The sequence below is a fragment of the Canis aureus genome, chromosome 5 (assembly GCF_053574225.1).
Source record: "Canis aureus isolate CA01 chromosome 5, VMU_Caureus_v.1.0, whole genome shotgun sequence".
Lineage (NCBI taxonomy): Eukaryota > Metazoa > Chordata > Mammalia > Carnivora > Canidae > Canis > Canis aureus.
Window position 1 is genome coordinate 41,242,240 of NC_135615.1, and position 19,197 is coordinate 41,261,436.

Here is a 19,197-nt window from a genome sequence, read left to right on the forward strand (position 1 = left end):
TCGAATAGGAGGGCAAGAGAAAGAGAGGCTGCAGGGCAACAGACACAAGGAGGGCAGTAGAGAGGAAGATGTGGGGCATTGGTATCCCCCTTAATGGCACAGAGACCTTGGCTGTGTGGCTCAACATTGCAGAGCCTCAGTTTCTTCATCTTAAAGCCGTAAAACAAATAGCACCTTTCACATAGGTCTGTCAGAACACTGAGTGAGATGTTCACAGACAAGATTTCTTGGCCTCAGTGCTGTTGGCACTTCAGGCCAGATAATTCTTTGTCGTGGGATTGACCTGTGCACTGTCAGGTGTTGAGCAGCGTCCCTGGTCTCTCCCCGCTAGATGCCGGCAGCACCCACCACTCAGTTGTGACTATAAAAAATGTCTCCAGCCATTGTCAAATGTTCCCCGGGATTGAAATCAGCCCCGGGTGGCAACAAGTGAGGTAAAGGACAGTCACAGGGCCTGGCATATAGTCAACGCAGAGTAGATGGCAGCTAACATCAGGCATGTGCAAGGCAAAGGCCCTTTCTGCGTAGCCACAGCAGACCCTTCTTTCTAAACACATGTGAAGAATATAAGGGCCTTGGAGAAATCTGGAACTTTCCAAACGTGGGATGGGTAGGCTTGCCAGTGCCATCACTGGAATGTACAAACAGAGATTAAAGCAGAGATTAGTGTGTCCCTGGCCAGAGAAATTGAAGGGATCTGTATGTTGAGTAGATTGTGGGAAAAGATCGCCTTTATACTCTGCTCAACTTAACAGGAAAGAAGCTAATTTTATGGTGTGGGTAGCAGATGCCAGACCCAGAGCCAGGGTGTTACATACATCTTGGCTGCTGAGAATTGTGAATAGATGTTATTTCCACCTTAGATGGAAGAACTGAGACTCAGAGAAGCTAAATACCTAATTCAGAGTTATCAGCAATTACATTTTAGGGTTGGGTCAGAATCTGGGTCTGACTCTCTTCCAAACACATGCTCTTTCCCCACCCAAGCGGCAAGAGTGGGGCTTCTCACATGCTGACTTCATTTAGGGATGATTCTGGGGCAGGAACAGGCTCAGTTTGGAAGAAGGATGGAATTGATTAGCAATGTCTGGTATGGACCCAGGAATAGGAAGTGTGTCATGAGTTTGCCACTCATGTACAGGCCTATAATCCAAGATTCAGTGATTCTACATCATCTTCTGTGGCATTATCTGAAGACTACACCAGGCAAGGGGCACATCTGGGTTTATTCAGCAAGTAAGCAACTGCACTATATCCTTTCCTCAAAGCATGAACTGAAAAATAGGTCTTCATATGTAAGGATTTCTGCGGAAGAGACATGCTCTTAGATGATTCCCATGGAAAAGCAAAATATGCACCCCTGTCACGACACTTTGGTAATGCTTCATGAATTTTACTTTTGATGTGGAACAGTGCTCTCAAAAAAGAAAAGAAAGGAGAAACTTTTTTTTATAAATTTATTTTTTATTGGTGTTCAATTTACCAACATATAGAATAACACCCAGTGCTCATCCCGTCAAGTGCCCACCTCAGTGCCCGTCACCCAGTCACCCCCACCCCCCACCCACCTCCCCTTCCACCACCCCTAGTTCATTTCCCAGAGTTAGGAGTCTTTCATGTTCTGTCTCCCTTTCTGATATTTCCCACTCATTTTTCCTCCTTTCCAAGAAAGGGGAAACTTAAATGAAATAGGCCACTTTCTTTTAGAGAAAAAAAACAATGTTCATTATATTTTAAAACACGACTTTGGGAGACACAATATCCATCCTTCATCTTCTCTTCCCACTCCAAAACAAGCAAGGCCTGGTGGAAAATTGCACAACTAGATACATAATAAAACCTGCTTACATATGCAGAGAATATTGTAAACACCAGTTTGTCTGTTTCCAGACACTTCAGCTAGGGAAGACGTGCTTTCTCACGGCTGGGTCTGGGGCAACCCTGAGGATACAGAGGGCAGAGTCGGAAACGTGAACAAATCATCCCCACCAGCTAGGCTCAGATCTGGCTACCTAACTGAGCTCTTAAGGCCTTTCCCTACCACCTCTGACTTCACCTGAGCTGGCACAGATTATAGAAGGCTCACTACCTTGGTGGCCCTGTTCACAAGCATGGCGTGCCTGCCACATGTCAGGCATTCGTTCATTAAAGATTTACTGAGTACCTCTTATGCACCAAGTCCTGGGCAAACACTGGGAGGCAAACCCTATACCTGTGAGCTAGCACATACTGGGTCAGGGAGAGAGTTCATTGTTTCAGACATTCTCCTGTGTCAGTTTCAAGTACATAAAACATTGACAAGGTCAGAGCATGCCTATCCTTTATTTTCAAAGTCCCATTCCTTATGCCTGGAATCAAGTGCTCTCTGGGCTCTCATCTCTCTGCATAAGGAGAGAACGCGGCCATGGGGAGAAGGACTATCCACCCCACACTGTTTGCACCACCTGGCATCTATCCATTGTTCATTCATTTCTTTGAGCTAAAATGAGATCAGCAAACTGCAGCCCATAGTCCAAATACGGCCCATAGCCTGGTTTTGTATGGCCTATAATCTAAGAATGGTATTTACAGTTTTATTTTTTTGGTACGATTTCATTTTTTTAAGTAATCTCTGGATCTATACTGGAACTGGAACCCACAACCCCAAGACCAAGAGTTGAATGCTCCACCAACTGAACTAGACAGGCACCCCAGTATTTATAGTTTTAAATGGAGGGAAATCAAAAGAAGACCATTCCATGACATGTGAAAATTATATGAAATTCTATTTTCAATGTCCCAAAATAAAGTTTTGCGGGCACACAGCCATTCTCTTTATGCTTTGTACTGTGGCAGCACTGAGTAGTTGTGACAGAGACCCACAAAGCCTAAAGTATTTACTACCTGACCCTTTAAAGAGAAAGTTTACTGACCCTTAGGCTAAAACATTGCTCCCTCTCTCCTCCTCTAAAATGCAAATACCCACTGGTCTAGCAATTTCTGAGGTCCTTTGTGAGACCATGTATACCTGGTCCCTTCCACCAGTTCAGGGAAGAAGGACAACTGGGTGCTTGAGAGGGCACCACCTGAACCCCCACAATAATTGATCTATGCCTCCAGGTGCACATTCGTCATTTCACACCTTGTTTTGGAATTTATCTAAAAGCTGCCTTACTGCCAATAACTCTGTAAGGACAGGGTAACTGGTGCCCTCTGACCCCTCCAGGGCTAAGCCCAATTGAGCTGGACACAAGGGATGTTTGGTAAATGTTAGTAGGATGTGTTAAGTGAGGAAGTGGGTAAAACCCAGCGAATGTATGTGTACCAATGTGTATGAGTCAATAAATGTAAACAAGAGACTGGATAAATATATGAGTAAAGCTTGAGGAGCTAGATGAAAGAAGACATAAATGACTGAGGGAATTCTTGTAAAAGTGGGAGATTGAACAAAAAAATAAGAATATGAGCGAATGTAGGAAGGAGAGATCTATGAGTGAGCAAGTGAGTGCAGGCTATGGGGTCTGTACAGATGCCATATAATGAGGACACAGGGTATCACTGCCACGTTCTGCTGATCACGTCATTTTGCCTTGCTTGCTCATGCCTTGCCAGCCATGGGATTTTGAACTTAATTGATGGCTTCTCTTACTGAGGGTGTGCCCATGCTTTAGTGCTTTAGCATCTGGGGCTTCTGTCAGGACAAAAACACTTGCACCCTTGGGCTGGAAGCCAGACAGCCATGCCTATGAGACTGTGGCCTCCCTCCCATATATGGACAAAATATGCCTTCAGTTAATGCATCCTCAGCCCCATCTCTTCTCTGTGCTACAGGTGAATAGGACCGATCCCAAAGGTATAATTCCAAGTGCAAAGGATGGGCAATGTGTTGGTTTGGGGTGAATTTCATGTCTGAGGTCATCCTAACCAGGTAGGAAAATGTGGAATTAAAAGCACCCTATCTAATACACGTCCCTGCAGTTACTTTGTTTCCTCTAGAATGCAGACTTTGTTTTCTTCTTTTTGTTTTGTGTGTTTTTGTTGTTTTGCCTGCTTCCTCAGTAGAATATAAACTCCATGAGGACAGAGAGAGGCACACAGAAATCCCAATAGATATTTCTTGAAAATGAGTGAAACACTGTCTGGAAAACAAGTATACTAACCACTTCAACCAGATACCAAGACATGATTTCATCTGCCAGTGGTGGGCCTGACCTAACTCTCACCAACTACCAACTGGCACATGTGACCTTCAGCATACCATTTCCCCTCTCTGAGGCTCAGGGGATTAAATGAGATTATCTTCAGGGTCCCTTCCAGCTCCCACATGTTAGGATTCTAAAGCCAAGGGGAAGGGCCTTTGGAATTTTCAAGACTCACATAATTGGCATGAACCTGAGTCCCCCGGCCACAGCACTTAAAAGAAAAAAAAAAAAAAAGAGTTTGGTTATTACATAAGGGACAGCCATTTTATCCAGTCTGTGATGGGGTAAAGTGACACTGGGTGTGGTGACATCTTTGTTTTGGCCAGTGGCCACCTGAGCATGTGTGACTATCCCAATGTGGTCAGTTCTCTCCCGCAGAGCCACAGCCCAGCCTGGCATCCTACTGCCTGTGCCTCATGAAAGCCATACAAGTATGCCATAAAACCTCTGTCACTGGGAAATCTCTTTTTAATTGTCTTTACAGAGTCCCCAGAAACCACAGAAACCCTTCCTGGCTCAGCCTGGAAAATGAGGTACAGAGAGCAGAAGAGGGCTTGTCTGAAGGTTCCAGCCCCCACTGACTCCTGCACCCTGAGAACCCTTCTGCCTTTCCTGCCAGCCAGTCACTTGGTCCAACCTCCAAAATGCACACACTGCTTTGCATAACTGAAGGGAGCTCTGAGAGGGCCAGCTCTCAAGTCAGGATTTTTACGTTTTTTTTTTTTTTTTAGGTTTATTTATTTAAGCAATCTCTGTGCCCAACATGGGGCTCAAACTCACAACCTCAAGATTAAAAATTGCATGCTCTTCCATCTGAGCCAGCCAGGCACCCCTAAAGTCAGGACTTTTAGGTATGAATCCCAGCTTAGCCAACTTGCTGGCTCTGTGGCCTTGGGAAAATTACTTTAATATGTTTTTGCCTTGACATTCTCATCTATAAACTGGGAATGGTGATGCTAATAATAGAATTTAACCTTTTGGTGTATTGTGAGGATTATATGAGATAACAGAGTACTTAGGAACAGGGGGCTCCTAGCAAGCATTCTGTACATACTAGCTCTTGTAGTTGTGTGATTTCCAAAATCTGTTTAGGTATCCCCCCATTTTATCTCAGTGAGATTATGCACCCCTTGAGGGCAGGGATTGTGCCTTCTTTTCGACCTCATGCTCACATTGCCACACCTAGCAATCAGAACACTTAGAACAACTTGAGAGGAAGGCATCACACATTCCCAAATCTTTGCTCTCCAAATGTAAATGAGGATCTGCCAGTCAAAATCCACTGGCATGGCACATAGCCTTCTTTTGAGAGAAATGACACCCCCCTTTTGTGGAAAACCATTGTTGGGAGAAGAAGCTGAGTTAGGGAACCTCTAGAGAAGATAAAGAACAAGAAGGAAAACTTCTCCCAAAAATATACCTTAAAAGTTTGTTGTTAGCAAATTTTAACACCAATAGAAGAGAGAACTGGGAAAAGGATAGTTTCTTCACAGCTGCCCCAGAGGGTTTAGACACTGACTTTCTTTACTGGGTGCTGGGGTATCATTCTAAAGACTAAAGATGCAAATAATCCTTTTACAGTTGCTCTAAGGAGGGTCCAAAATTAGGGATCCAGTCCTAAATGCAAGTGCATGTCTTTATCCCTTTTTAGCAGGTATCATGACACCTGGAAAGGCTTTACTTTCTGTTTCCTTCAAGTGCAGTGCATGAACCTGGAAGGTGAGATGCATCAATTATATAAACAGCCTAGGGCCCTGGGCATATATGGTTTACTCAGTGAAAGGGGAAGACTGCAGAGTGCTCACTGGAAGGGTATTCAGCCTCTTTAGAACCAAGGCTGGGCTCTCAGGGCAGGGATGGTGGTCTGTGGTGGCAGCCAATCAAAACTATTTAAATCTAATTTGAGACAGAAGAGGGCAAGCTTCCCCTGAATCACAAAGACAACAAGCATGCTATCCAGAAATGGGCTTTAAGCACTGGCTTGGGAAATGTCACGTGTCCTTTTCACTCATTGTAGATCCCTGAGCCTGCCTTTAGAAAGGACTTTGCAGCCACATCCCATCAATCCCATGAGAAGGAAAAATTGTTAAGTGACCAACCACATCAGAGGGTTTAGCCTCTGTCCAGGGTGTTTTCCCAAGTGTCTCCTATGATAGCGATACAGAAGAGAAAAGCAGACTTGCCACCAAAAAAGGTATTAGCCTATGAGAGCTCGAGATCCTACAGTTCCTAAGATCATAAATCCTTCATTTATTGAGAGTACTTACTCAAAGAGAGCAAAGACAACTGAATTGATAATGTGGTGGGGCAGTGAACAATTTTTTTTTCTCTTTTTAAAAATGTCTACTGAGGGCGCTTGGGTGGTTCACTTGTTTAAGCCTCCAACTCTTAGTTTCGGCTCAGGTCATGATGACAGGGTCATAAGATTGAGCCCCATATATGGCTTCACACTCAGTGAGGAGTGTGCTTGAGATTCTCTCTCTGTCTCCCTCGGCCCCTATCCCCCACTCACAAGCTCACTCTCTCTCAAATAAATAGGTATTTTAAAAAAAAAATTTTAAACAAAAATGTCCATTGTGGTTGCAGTGATTCCTCTGAGAATTTAAAAATATTAATAGACAACAAACACATGGAAAGAAGTTAACATTCTGAAAATGCCAAATGAATTTGACATTGTCAAATGATTTCTGGACTCACTAAATTCTTTAGAAGGGGTTTTTAAAAATTAATTCTTAGTCCTACTTCAATTTGCCTTTCCAGCTATCTCCCCCAGGGTCAGACCCATAAAAATTGCCAAATCTGTAGAGAAAAAGCTGTCAAACTCACCTAAACCAGATAAAGGAATCTAGGAGCAGGCAGGTTCAATAGCTTGCCCAGGGTTACTCTGTGAAAGAGTAACAATGTGGGGAGCCATACCTGGGAAAATCTGAACGCAGACTCCGAGTTCCTCCTGATTATGCTACTTCATCTTCTGACTGCTTTTAGTCTGCTACTGTCCCCATCCAGATCTCCTCGTGGGTCCATTTTTCCTTAGCTCAGGAAAGAACTGTCAGCCCAAATATCTCCACCATAGAAAACTGATCTCTAAGGACCACATGTAGTCTATCAGAAGCAAGTAGAATAGGGAACCCTGGGTGGTTCAGCGGTTTAGCGCCTGCCTTTGGCCCAGGGCACGATCCTGGAGACCCGGGATTGAATCCCACGTCGGGCTCCCGGTGCATGGAGCCTGCTTCTCCCTCTGCCTATGTCTCTGCCTCTGTGTGTGTGTGTGTGTGTGTGTGTGTGTGTGTGTGTGTGACTATCATAAATAAAGAAAAATTTTTAAAAAAAAGAAGCAAGTAGAATATTTCTAAATATTTAGAGACTTAGGCTTCTTTGGGATGCTTTTGTCTGGCAACTGTGAGGTCGGGAGCCTGGTGTGGGACAGATTGAAGATTTCTCATACAGTCTGCACTATCCTGGTGCGCACTGGCCTTTGTTACCAATCCTCAAGACATAGCCTGGCGCTCGATACTTAGTAAATGCATAACAAGCATCTTCTGTGAATAAACGCCATGAGAAGACCACAGCAAATTTAAGAGGAGCTTTGCTTGTTTAAATTTTTATGTCCTTTAATGAAGCCCAGTGAGAGGATTTAATTATAATTATTGCCATGCAGTTACTTCTCAAATAGACTGTTATGACTAGGAGGGCAAAGGTTATAATTAAGGTTTGGGTATACCCTGCCTTTGAACAAGCCCTAATAGTGTGCACCCCATCAGACTCAGCTTTGGTACTAAAACCTGCCTGCAAGGTTTCTTGAGGTAGAGGATGGAAGGGAGAGTGGCAGGGCTGGGGGTCACAGTGCCCAACCAAAGGACTCAGTTTAAAGAAGATTTTTTGTCTTTGTGGTTTAAGGGACAAGTTCATTTTCATCTTTGTCCCAGGAACCCAATGCAGAACACAGCTACAGAGAGATGCTAGACCTTATCCTTCTCTGGAAGCCTTAGGTTGAGATAGGCCAATCCAGTGTCAGGAAAGAGACTCCTGAATTCCTGTCCCCCACACACAGTCAATACACCCATCACCAAGTCATCCTCAATGGGAATGTGGACTGTTGTGGCTGGCTCTTGTGTCCTAGAGAATGAATATTTCCTTCTAAAATCCAGTCCGAGTGAGAAAGTCCTGTTGCCATCATCTTCTCACAAATCTGCCCTGTATGTCTCCCATCTTATCAGAGTTACATTGTGTGGAGTACTTTGCAGGCATGGTCTGATTGGATTCTCACAAAAATTCTATGAGGTAACTACAACTAACTTTGCCCCCTTTTAGTGATGAAGAAACAATGACTCAGAGGAATTAAGTCTAAGCTTCACACAGCCAAAATTTGAACTTATTTCAGACAGCCCAAGTTCATTCTCTTAGCCATGGCTGCATAGCATCTCATGGAGTTACAGAAATCCACATAGTCAGTGACTGTCTTATAGAGTTATTCTTGACTAAAGGAGTGGGACTCTGAAGACTGACTCTAAGGACTTGAACTCACATTATGGGGATCCATATTGGCTGGGATTGCCAAACTTCTACACAGATATTCCAAGCACCACCTTTTTTTCCCAAAAGAAGCCAGCAGGTGGATCCCTGGGTGGCGCAGCGGTTTGGCGCCTGCCTTTGGCCCAGGGCGCGATCCTGGAGACCCGGGATCGAATCCCACGTCAGGCTCCCAGTGCATGGAGCCTGCTTCTCCCTCTGTCTGTGTCTCTACCTCTCTCTCTCTCTCTCTGTGACTATCATAAATAAATAAAGAAAAAAAATATTTAAAAAAAAAACAAAAGAAGCCAGCGGAAGAATAATTAATAAGGAATTTATCTTTCAGCAAACAGGATTTATGAAAAACATTTTACATCTGATAAACAGCCATTGGCAACCCTTTAGAATAATATTATAACCATTAAAGAAATTTACAATCTTCCCACAAAGAGGGACACCTAGGTGGCTCAGTCAGTTAAGCATCCAACTCGTGGTTTCAGCTCAGGTCTCAGGGTCTGGGGTCAAGCCCCACATCAGGCTCCACACCCAGCAAAGAATCTGCCTAAGATTCTCCATCTCTCTCCCTCTGTTCCTCCATCCCAGTGCATGTACTTGTGCTTGCACTCATCTCTCTCATAAATAAATAAACAAACCTTTTTATCTTCCCACAAAGAAAACCCAGATCCCAACAGGTTGACAGATGAATCCTTTCAGTCTTTATAAACTTTTCCAAAGAAAAGAAGAAGAGAAGACATCCCTCAACTTATTTCATGAGGCTAAGATATCCTTAATATCAAAACCAGAAAACCACAATATGAGAAAGGAAAATTTAAACTCTACTTTGCTCTTAAACATAGATGCAAAACCTTCAAGCATATATTAGCAAACCAAACCCAGGAATTTATGAAAATGGAATACATCATGATTAAAGTAGGTTTTTCCCAAGATTGAAAGGTTGGTTTAACCTTCAAAAATTAATTGATGTAATTTATCACATTAACAGATTAAAGGGGGAAAATCATGTGACCTTTTCTATAGCTATAGAAAAAAATGTTTGAAGAAATTCTACGTCCATTCATTATACATATATTTTTAAAATCTCAGCAAACTAGGAATAAAAGGGAACTTCCCTAACATGATAAATGGAATTTATAAAAATCTACAGCAAACATCCTACCTAATGGTTCAGTCTTAAAGGCATTCCTCTTTAGCATATGAAAAAGAACAGAATGAATGCCTAGTATGCTCCTCCTCAACACTGTCCCTCCCAGAGTACCTGGCCAGTATAGTAAGGCAAGAAAAAGAAGTAAAAGGTTAAGTATTTGAAAAGAAGAAACATAGCTATCATTCATTATTTGTGGACGATATTGTTGTCCATATAGAGAACTCAGAAAAATCGGAGAAAAAAAATGTATTAGGAATCAATATGACTTTAGCAAGGGTTCTGGTTAAAGATCAATACAAGAAAGTTCATTACATTTCTGTACTCTTAAAAAAAATAGAAAATATTTTCTTAAAAGGATACCATTTACAAAGCAACTACATTTTTCAAATCTCTAGGAATAAATCCAACAAAAGACATGCAAGCCGTTTTTGGAAACAATTTATAATACTCCATTGAAAGACATTAGACCTAAAATAAATGAAGAATTTTGCCATGGTCTTGAATAGGAAGACTCCATAATCTTAAAGATGATTTACCTCAAATTTATCTATAAATTCAAATCCCAGTAGGTTGTTTGGAACTCAAAAGGTGATTCTAAAATTCTAATGGAAGGCAAGATAATAGCCAAGGTATTTCTAAAGAAGATGGAATTTAAAAAAAAAAAAAAAAAAAGAAGATGGAATTTGGTTGGGGTGAGGACCTACCCTATCAGATACCAAATTTTAGTTCAAAGCTGTAGTAATTAAAATGGCACGGCTTTAGCATAGGTATTCTATTAAACCAATGGAACATACTGGAGAGCCCAGAAATAGACATAGCATAGAGACTTGATTTATGGGAGAGCAGGCTTTGCAGATCAGAAGGGAAGAATGAACTATGGCATTGGGCTAATTGGGTATCCATGTGGAAAAATATGAAATTGGATTCCTCCCTTGTCAAAAATCAATTCCAGGTGGATTAAAGACTTAAATATGAAAGGCAAAACTATAAAACTTTTAGAAGACTATAAAGAAATACATCTTTATGACCTTGGGATAAAAAAATCATATTCAAGATTTTTTAAAGTATAAACCACAAGAAAATATATTGTAAATTTGACTATAGGGGATCCCTGGGTGGCTCAGCGGTTTCACGCCTGCCTTTGGCCCAGGGTGCAATCCTGGAGTCCCGCGACGGGCTCCCAGCATGGAGCCTACTTCTCCCTCTGCCTGTGTCTCTGCCTCTCTCTCTGTGTATGTGTCTATCATAAATAAATAAAAATAAATCTTTAAAAAAATAAATAAATTTGACTATATTAAAAATCAGAACTTTATCAGAAAACACTACAGAGTAAAAATAGAAGCTACAAAGAATTCATATCCAAAATATTAGAATTCCATAACTTAAGAAAATAATAAATAACCCAACAGAGGAGAGAAAATAGACAAAGGACATGAAAAGGCATTTCATACAAGGCGTAAGAATGGCCCATACACATTTGAAAAGAAACTCAAGCCCATTAGTACTCAGAGAAATTAATTTGAAACCACAATGAGCTATCATTTCACACCCACCATAGACAGGTATTAAAAAGCTAGGCATTACCACATGCTGGCAAGATTATGAGGTAACAGGAATTGCCTTTTGCTACTGGTGGAAGTGTAAATTTACAAGTGTAAATTGTTACAGCCACACTGGGAAACAATTTGTTATTACCTAATAAAACTGAGCAGGCTCATACCCTATGGCCCATCAATACTACTTGTCGATATGTATCATGGAGAAGCTCTTGCTCGGGGCGGGGGAGCACAAGGGACATATACAAGAATGCTCATAGCAACATCGTTCATAACAGCCTCAAACTGAACATCGCCCAGATGACACATAAATGATAGAATGGTTAAATGGTGGTATATGCATGCAGTGAAATACACACCGGCAGTGAAAATCCACCACAAAAAATTATTGAGCCAAAGATGCAGCTCACAGAAGAATATGCTCAACACAAATCCCATTCACACCGTATTCAAAAACAGAAAATTTAAACAACATGTTGTTTAGGGATGTATGCCATGATGGTAAAACTACATAGAGAAGCACGAGAATGATGAACATCCGTTTCAGCACTGTAGTTACAAGGAGAGGGGCAGAGACCTGATTATGGAGGAATATGCAGGAGGCCTCTCAGTACAGTATTCAATTTCTATTTTTATTGTTTTTTTTACGTTGGGTGGTATGTATACAGGTGTTAGTTTTATTATTCTTCTTTTGGTGATACATAAAATTATATACACCTATTTGTATGTGTTATATATTTATCATTTAAAATTTCCATAACAAAGGAAAATAGCAGAGCAGAAATGGGGATTGGGGTTCTGCAAAGATGAGGGGAGACAGAAAGTGAGTGTGACCTGCTCAGGGATCTGGGAAAATAGACCCAAGGCTGATGGAGGTGAAGAAGTGAGAGGGAATATAAGAAGGTGAAGTAGGAGGCAGATCACAGGGAATATTCAAAGCTTTGATGACTACCTAGGAGACATAAACTCAGTAGTCTTTACAGATACTTTGCTGACCTATCTGGGTACTTGAGAAGATTTTTTTTTTTTTTTGAGATAGACCTAAAGGGACCTGCTGCCAACTCATAAATGAGTTCTCTTTCTCAGTGTTTTTACTCACGGGGCAAATAAATAGCACTGGGTGGCCTCTCCTTGCTCATCAGGCTGAGCTGGCTCTGACATAGACTGAGATGGGAAGGACGGAGAACAGTGTGGCAGAAAGAGCCCTGACTGTTGAGACCTTGCTTCTGCCAGATAAGGAACAAAAATAAAAAATAACAGTATTCTTCCAGCCTTCGGATCTATTCCACATTACACAGGGCGCTGGACAGGATGGTAGTCATCGTGAGTATAATATATCCATGAGCATAAAAACAGAATGCTGAATTTGGAAGGATGATTTTTTTCTAGGATGCACCAACCTGCCTCATATATAGGACCCCTTTAGACATATTGAAATATGGAAATGGTAACTGTTGGGGCACCTGGGTGGTGCAGTTTGTTAAGCATCCAACTCTTCATTTCAGCTCAGGTCATGATCTCAGGGTTGTTAGATCGAGCCCTGTGTTGGGCTCCATGCTCACTGCAGAGTTTGCTTGAGATCCTCTCCCTCTCTTGCTCATCTATGCACTTTCTCTCTCTCAAATAAATAAATCTTTTAAAAAATGTTAACCTTGGTGTCCTACAGAAAGGGCTCTGAATATAGGGTTCTTGCTTCCAGTGGCCACCTGACCACCATTTGCCAGCCACCTCCACAAAATCATGTAAACTTTTTATCTCAGTTTCCTCATTGGTAAAATCGGGAAGAATGACCATGAGGATGGTATAGAAGTTAGCACTGAAATTATAGGGTGTGAGAGTGAGATACCTCTCGAAGCTCAAGGCAAGCCTCCCCTGGCGGCACCCAGAGCACCTCCACCCCAGAACCCCTCATGCTCATAGAATTATGGATTTAACTGCCTTGTTCACTATGTTAACCCCAGTGCTAGGACCAAACAAGGTCCACGCATTGCAATCGCTGACTCTTAATCAGACTAAAAGACTCTTAATCTTTACAGGGGAATGAGCTTTTAACTTTATAAAGTTTGATAGTCGACTCCAGATTATCGATAATGGTGAGCACTATCATACAATACCTATTTTTCTGTCTCTAAAATGCAGCTCTTCTCCTAAACCTGAGTGAACACTGTAGGTTCGAGGCCCTTGTTAGCTCCTGGGAATACCAAGATGCAGAAGCACCAGGGGCTCCCGAGGAGTTCACACTCCTCATGCCCACTAAGTTGCCAAAAGGCATGAGCCCTGGAGGAAATAGCTGAGTGCCACAGTATGGGTTGAGGGGGACAACAAACTTACATTTTGGAGAGTTGGGGAACATTATCCTCCAGAAAGATGGGGTTGCTTCTTCCCATCCCCCACAACATTCTTAGGTCCTGCTTTCAGTTCAAACCTTGCAGGCTATTGCATAAAAGGAGGTAGATGCTCCACCCACCCCTTCTCTACCTTGTGCAGCAGCTAATCTCGTTCTAGATCTAAATAAGTAGTACTTATTGAGCTTTTACAATGTGCTCAATAATTTGCATGGATTACTCTAGTTAATCCTCATAACAACTCTGAGAGAACTATCGTTGCCCTCATTTTACAGGTGAGGACATAGAGGACCTACAGAATTGATCACTTGCCCAAATCACAAACCCTGGCAAATGCTAAACCCACATTGCCTGAATACTAACCTAAACCTCCCCTCCAGACTCCTGAGATGGAGCTTCATTCTGCATACCATGTGTGGCTGCTGGGGAAGGACCTCATGCCAGACTACATGCCTGTTTCCTCCCTCGTTAACACTTCCAGACCCAAAAACGCCCAGAAGCCATGCAGTGGTATATTCTTCTGCTACTGATAAAGGCTTCCTTTAAATGAGTCATTTCCTTCAATAAAGAGGAAAAAAAATGTTTTTAGATTATCACAGAAATATCCACCCCTACCCTCAAATACATTCCCTCCGTCCATCCCCACTCAAGCCCCCAGATGCTATACCAGGAAGCACCATTTGCTGGAACACCTCGCATCCGGCCTCAGGTCCCTGTGGCATAGGGACCTGAGGTCACAGCTGACCCCAGGGAACCACCTGCCAGAGACCCATTCACTCAGTCTGGTGACAGGAACACACTTGTCTCCTTAGAAGTTGGCCATCTCCTGGTTGTCCCCAGTTACTGGGTGGGGCCTTCATTTCTGTCTTGTTCTGTCTGTCCTCCTTCCCTGCCACTTTTTCTCTTCTCTACCTTTGTCTATCTTGTTCTCTTTTCCTATCTCTTCATTCATTCATTCATTCATTCATTCACTCAGTTTTGTTGGCCTTATTTATTGAGATTGGGTGTGATCCATAGATTTCCATTCTTGATTTCTCTCCTACCCAGGTGGCCCTCTGCTATGAGAGTCACTAGCTAGCTGCCCGTCAATAAGCAAAACCATCCCTATACCCTCCTCTGACCAACCCCAGAGCTCAGTTCACTTGGATTTTCCTGCCAACTAGATAATATACTCATATTTTTTATCAGCTTTACTGAACTATAAGTCACATAAAATAAAGTCCATCCATTTTAAGGATACAGTTCAATGACTTTTGGCAAAAGTATAAAGGCATGTGATTGACTACCAGAGTCAAGTTACAGAACAGTTCCATCACCCTAGAAAATGTTCTTGTGCCCCTTTACAATCAGTCAGTCCTCTCCCTTCACCCCTGGCTGTTGGTACTTTGGGCATTTTTTAGCATGACATGTAAATGGCATCACAGAATACGTAGTCTTGTGTGTCCTGCTTCTTTTACTTAGGATGAGATTAAGATTTATCCATGCCATTGCCTGTATTGACAGGGAGATTCCCTTGTGGTTATACCACAGTTTGTGGCATTTGGGTTGTTTTGAATTTGGGGCTAAAATGAATAAAGCCACTTAGAACATTCATATACGAGTCCTTGTATGGGCATATGTTTTCATTTTACTTTGATAACTACTTGTGAGTAGGATTGCTGAGTAGTGTAGTAAGTGTATATTTAACTTCATAAAACATGGCCAACTTGTTTTCCAACATAGTGGCATCATTTTACATTCCACCAGCAGTATATAAGAGAGTTACTCCACATTCTCACCAACACTTGGTATGGTCAGTCTTTTTAATTCTACCCATCCTCGTAGGTATATAGTGGTATTTCATGGTAGTTTTACCTCACATTTTCCTGATAATTGCTGATGTTGAGCATCATTTCACATGCTTCTTGGCCACTTAATACATCTTCTCTTGTGGTATTTTTAATTGGGTTGTTTGCCATCTTCTATAAGGTTTATAAGACTTTTTCGGACATTTTTTCATCTGTCTTTTCTTCTTCCTTCTTTCCTCTATCCCCTAGCTCTCTTTCTTTCTCTCACTGTGTCCTTGTCCCAGTTTCTGAAACACACACTCCTGCCCCCAGAGTTGTCCACTATCTCCCCTTCTTTCCCTCCTCCTTTGCCTCTTCCCTCCTTGTCCACACATATTCTCCTTCTCTGCCAGGAAACCTCACAACCTGAGAATCAAGCCTCATTTCCCTTTCCATAACAGAAAGCACTCCATCACAAGCCCACTAGTTTTAGTCCTGGTGAGGTTCAGTGTTCCAAGTAGGGGGAAGGACCCCCCTCTCCAGGTGAAGACCCAGAGCAATAAAAAGACATAGCCTAGTGCCATGGAGGGATGGCTTTGCATTCTGGCATCTTCCCTCTCCCTTAATGATTAATAGTGTTTACAGTTAGAAGGGCTTTTTACTCAAACATAACACTGGAAAGTCATGGGTATTAAGTGAAATGCATCCTGATTAATCAGTGGTCCAACCGTCTCCATGCACATAAGATTAATTGTTCACATAACAAGACTCTCCCTTGGCACATCTCCCAAGCCCAGCAGGGATTTATCTTGCCCAGTCACAGGGAAGGAGCAGCCTAGCCGAAAGCTGGCAACTTTTCTTCTCTGTTTAAGAGAAACTGGTGTGACAGTATTTGATTGCAAAGCTCAGATTATTTTATGCAGCATTAGAGAGCACCAGATGGGTGACTATGGAATTTTTTTAAGAGCTTATTGAGATATACTTCACCTGCCATACAATTCATCCATTTTAAAATGTACAATTTAGTGGGGTTTTTAAATATATTCATGGATATGTGCAACCATTACCACAACTTTACAATGTTTCTTCTCCTCCACAAGAAACCCTGTACTTTAATTGCCACTCCCATAACCCTTCTCATTTGCAACCTCTAATCTACTTTCTATCTCTACGGATTTGTCTATTCTGGACATTTTACATAAGTGGAATTATATAATATGGTCTTTTGTATCTGGCTTCTTTCACTTAGCATAATTTTTTCAAGATTTATCCATGTTATAACCTGTATCAATACTTCATTCCTTTTATGGCTGAATAATATTCCATTGTACAGATACACCACATCTTATTTATCCATTCATCAGTCAATGGACATTGGGGTTATTTCCACCTTTTGGCTATTATGAGTAATGCTTCATGTATAAGTATTTATGTAGACACATGTTTACATTGTCTCTTGGGTATGTACTAGGAGTGGACTTACTGGGTATACTGCTAATTCTGTTTAATCATTTGAGGAACCATCAGACTATTGTCCAAAGGAGCTCCACCATATTACATTCCTACCCACCAGCAACTGTATGAGAGTTTGAGTCTCTCTACATTCTCCTCAACCCTTGTTATTATCTGACTGGAATGGTTTTCTAATCCTATCCTAAAACTGACAAACATAAATACACAGCACACATATACTTAGACAATCATCAACAAAGAACACACACAAAACTACCAAGTCATGTATACTGGCACACACCTCTAGAGTTCACATATATACACATAGAATCCCGCATAGACATTTCCAATCACAGGCCCTTATACAGACCATCACACACAGTATATATACGTGCATATCAATCCAAAGACTCACATGTGTGAACATAACCAAATATACAATAGACCATAGTGTCGCACATGTGCATATAATTGTCATGAGTTGTAAATAAACATACACACAGAACAAGAGACACATGCACTCAATAATGCATCCCCACTTGCCCAAATACACATATACAAACAAGAGTTGTACCCACAAAAGTACAGCCCTAAAAAGGCACACACATATAGTTATTATCACTCATGGTGATGTATTTACTCTGGAAGACATGGAGATGGTTGAGATTACGTCAGTCCTTGGGTCTACTGGGTAGGAAGACCTTTTCATTTATTTGTTCTTTAAGCTACAAGTACATATTGAGTGCATAGAAAAGATAACAATGAACAAGGGATAGTCCCTGCCCTCATGCAAATTATAGTCTAACCGCAGGGGCAGTCACATCTATGAGAGGTGGCAAGAAGGAAAGAAGCAAGGTCATGTGTAACACAGGCAGGGTGCCAGGAGAGTAGTTTCCAGGTGTGTCTAGCACTGTTACTCCCTCTTTCATCCTGGCAAAGTGAACACTATTCAGATTCACCTATTCAAATCACTGGCTAACTGGTATGTCTCTGTGTGTATTAATATGAGCACTAATAGGAGTATGGGCTCAGGACCTAGACTACCTGAGTTTAAAACTTGATTTCTTACTAATTGGGTGATCTTTCCCTCAGTTTCTCATTCAAAATTAGAGAAGATAATAGTACCTTTAGTAAAGATTAAATTAGATGATACTTGCAAAGCACTTAAAAGTGCCTGGCCAGTGTTAAGTTCTCATTAGTAGCCATCATATCATTTTCTGAGAGTAGGTTTCCATAGGAGGGCTAAGTGTACTGGGAGGAGGTGGGGAGAGACTGGAGGGAAAATCAAGGAGCCTGGCAGTGCCCTGTCAACTGGAAATTGCATGAGTCTTCATCTTCTGCCGATATCTGAGCAGTCTTTGGGAATGCAGCCCTGGCATGCCACCCCAGCAGGCCATAAACCAGTCTATCTCCACCCTACTCTGCCCACAGCCACAAACCACAGAGAAGATGCATGATGGGTGGCACTGGGCATGGCTCTTGGTTTTCAGCTGCATCAGGCCTTTCTGCAGCAGCTTTGCTGTGGGCCTGGCTTGTGGCATTCACTGGTTCTGCTTGGCTGTCTTTTCTGTGTAGGTCAGCACTTACCACCCTGTACCCGCCTCCCCAGGACATTCCACAGCCATCGTCAGTCTTCCTGGATCCCAGCAACACCTCTCCGCCAACATGTGAGTAACAAGCTCAGCCCTCCATCTCTAGGTCCTGGCCAGAGTGGCCGTCTTTGCCATCCCTCTGCCGTCAAGCATTACCACTCCCAAACCATTCCATCTAGAGAGACAATATCTCCCCTTCCCTTACATCTTTTAAAGGAAATCATGCTTAATAAAACCCCATAAATTGGCAAACCACATCCTCCTAGCTCATTATTTTCCAAGAATTGAAAGAGACTGGAAGATTATACACCAGAACATTGTTGGGAGGTTGGATATTGCAGTTTCTATTGACTTACTATATAGATTCAAAATGATGGGTCACAAAAATATGTTGCTTTAGGACCAGCAGAAAATAAATACAGCATTAGCAGAAAATAAATACGGCATTTTAGAGGAGGAAAACCTGGTGGATGAGGACATACCCCCAGCCCCTTTGATAAAACCTTCCAGTGTCTCATGGTCCTTGGAGTCTGGAAGGACTTCTTGATGTCCAGCCTGAAGCCGTACACTAGTCACCTGAATCTGGCAAGCCATCATGGGTTCTTTTTAATGCTTTTAGTCAGGCAGATTT

At 42.1% G+C, this 19,197-nt stretch overlaps 1 protein-coding gene and 1 long non-coding RNA gene across 13 annotated transcripts in view; one reads left to right on the forward strand and one right to left on the reverse strand.

Moving 5' to 3' along the window:
* SH3RF2 (SH3 domain containing ring finger 2) overlaps window positions 1-19,197 on the forward strand; it is a 132,403-nt gene that overhangs the window by 83,486 nt on the left and 29,720 nt on the right. For all 11 annotated transcript variants that reach the window (XR_013379710.1, XR_013379711.1, XR_013379713.1 and 8 more), the window contains one exon: window positions 18,550-18,641. Coding sequence is in view for 5 of the 11 variants with exons in the window: in XM_077897700.1 (XP_077753826.1) it covers window positions 18,550-18,641 (92 nt within the window). In the remaining 6 variants the exon portion in view is untranslated. The remainder of the gene's footprint in view (window positions 1-18,549; window positions 18,642-19,197) is intronic.
* LOC144314054 (uncharacterized) overlaps window positions 1-19,197 on the reverse strand; it is a 51,116-nt gene that overhangs the window by 30,374 nt on the left and 1,545 nt on the right. The gene's annotated exons all lie outside the window — the stretch shown is intronic.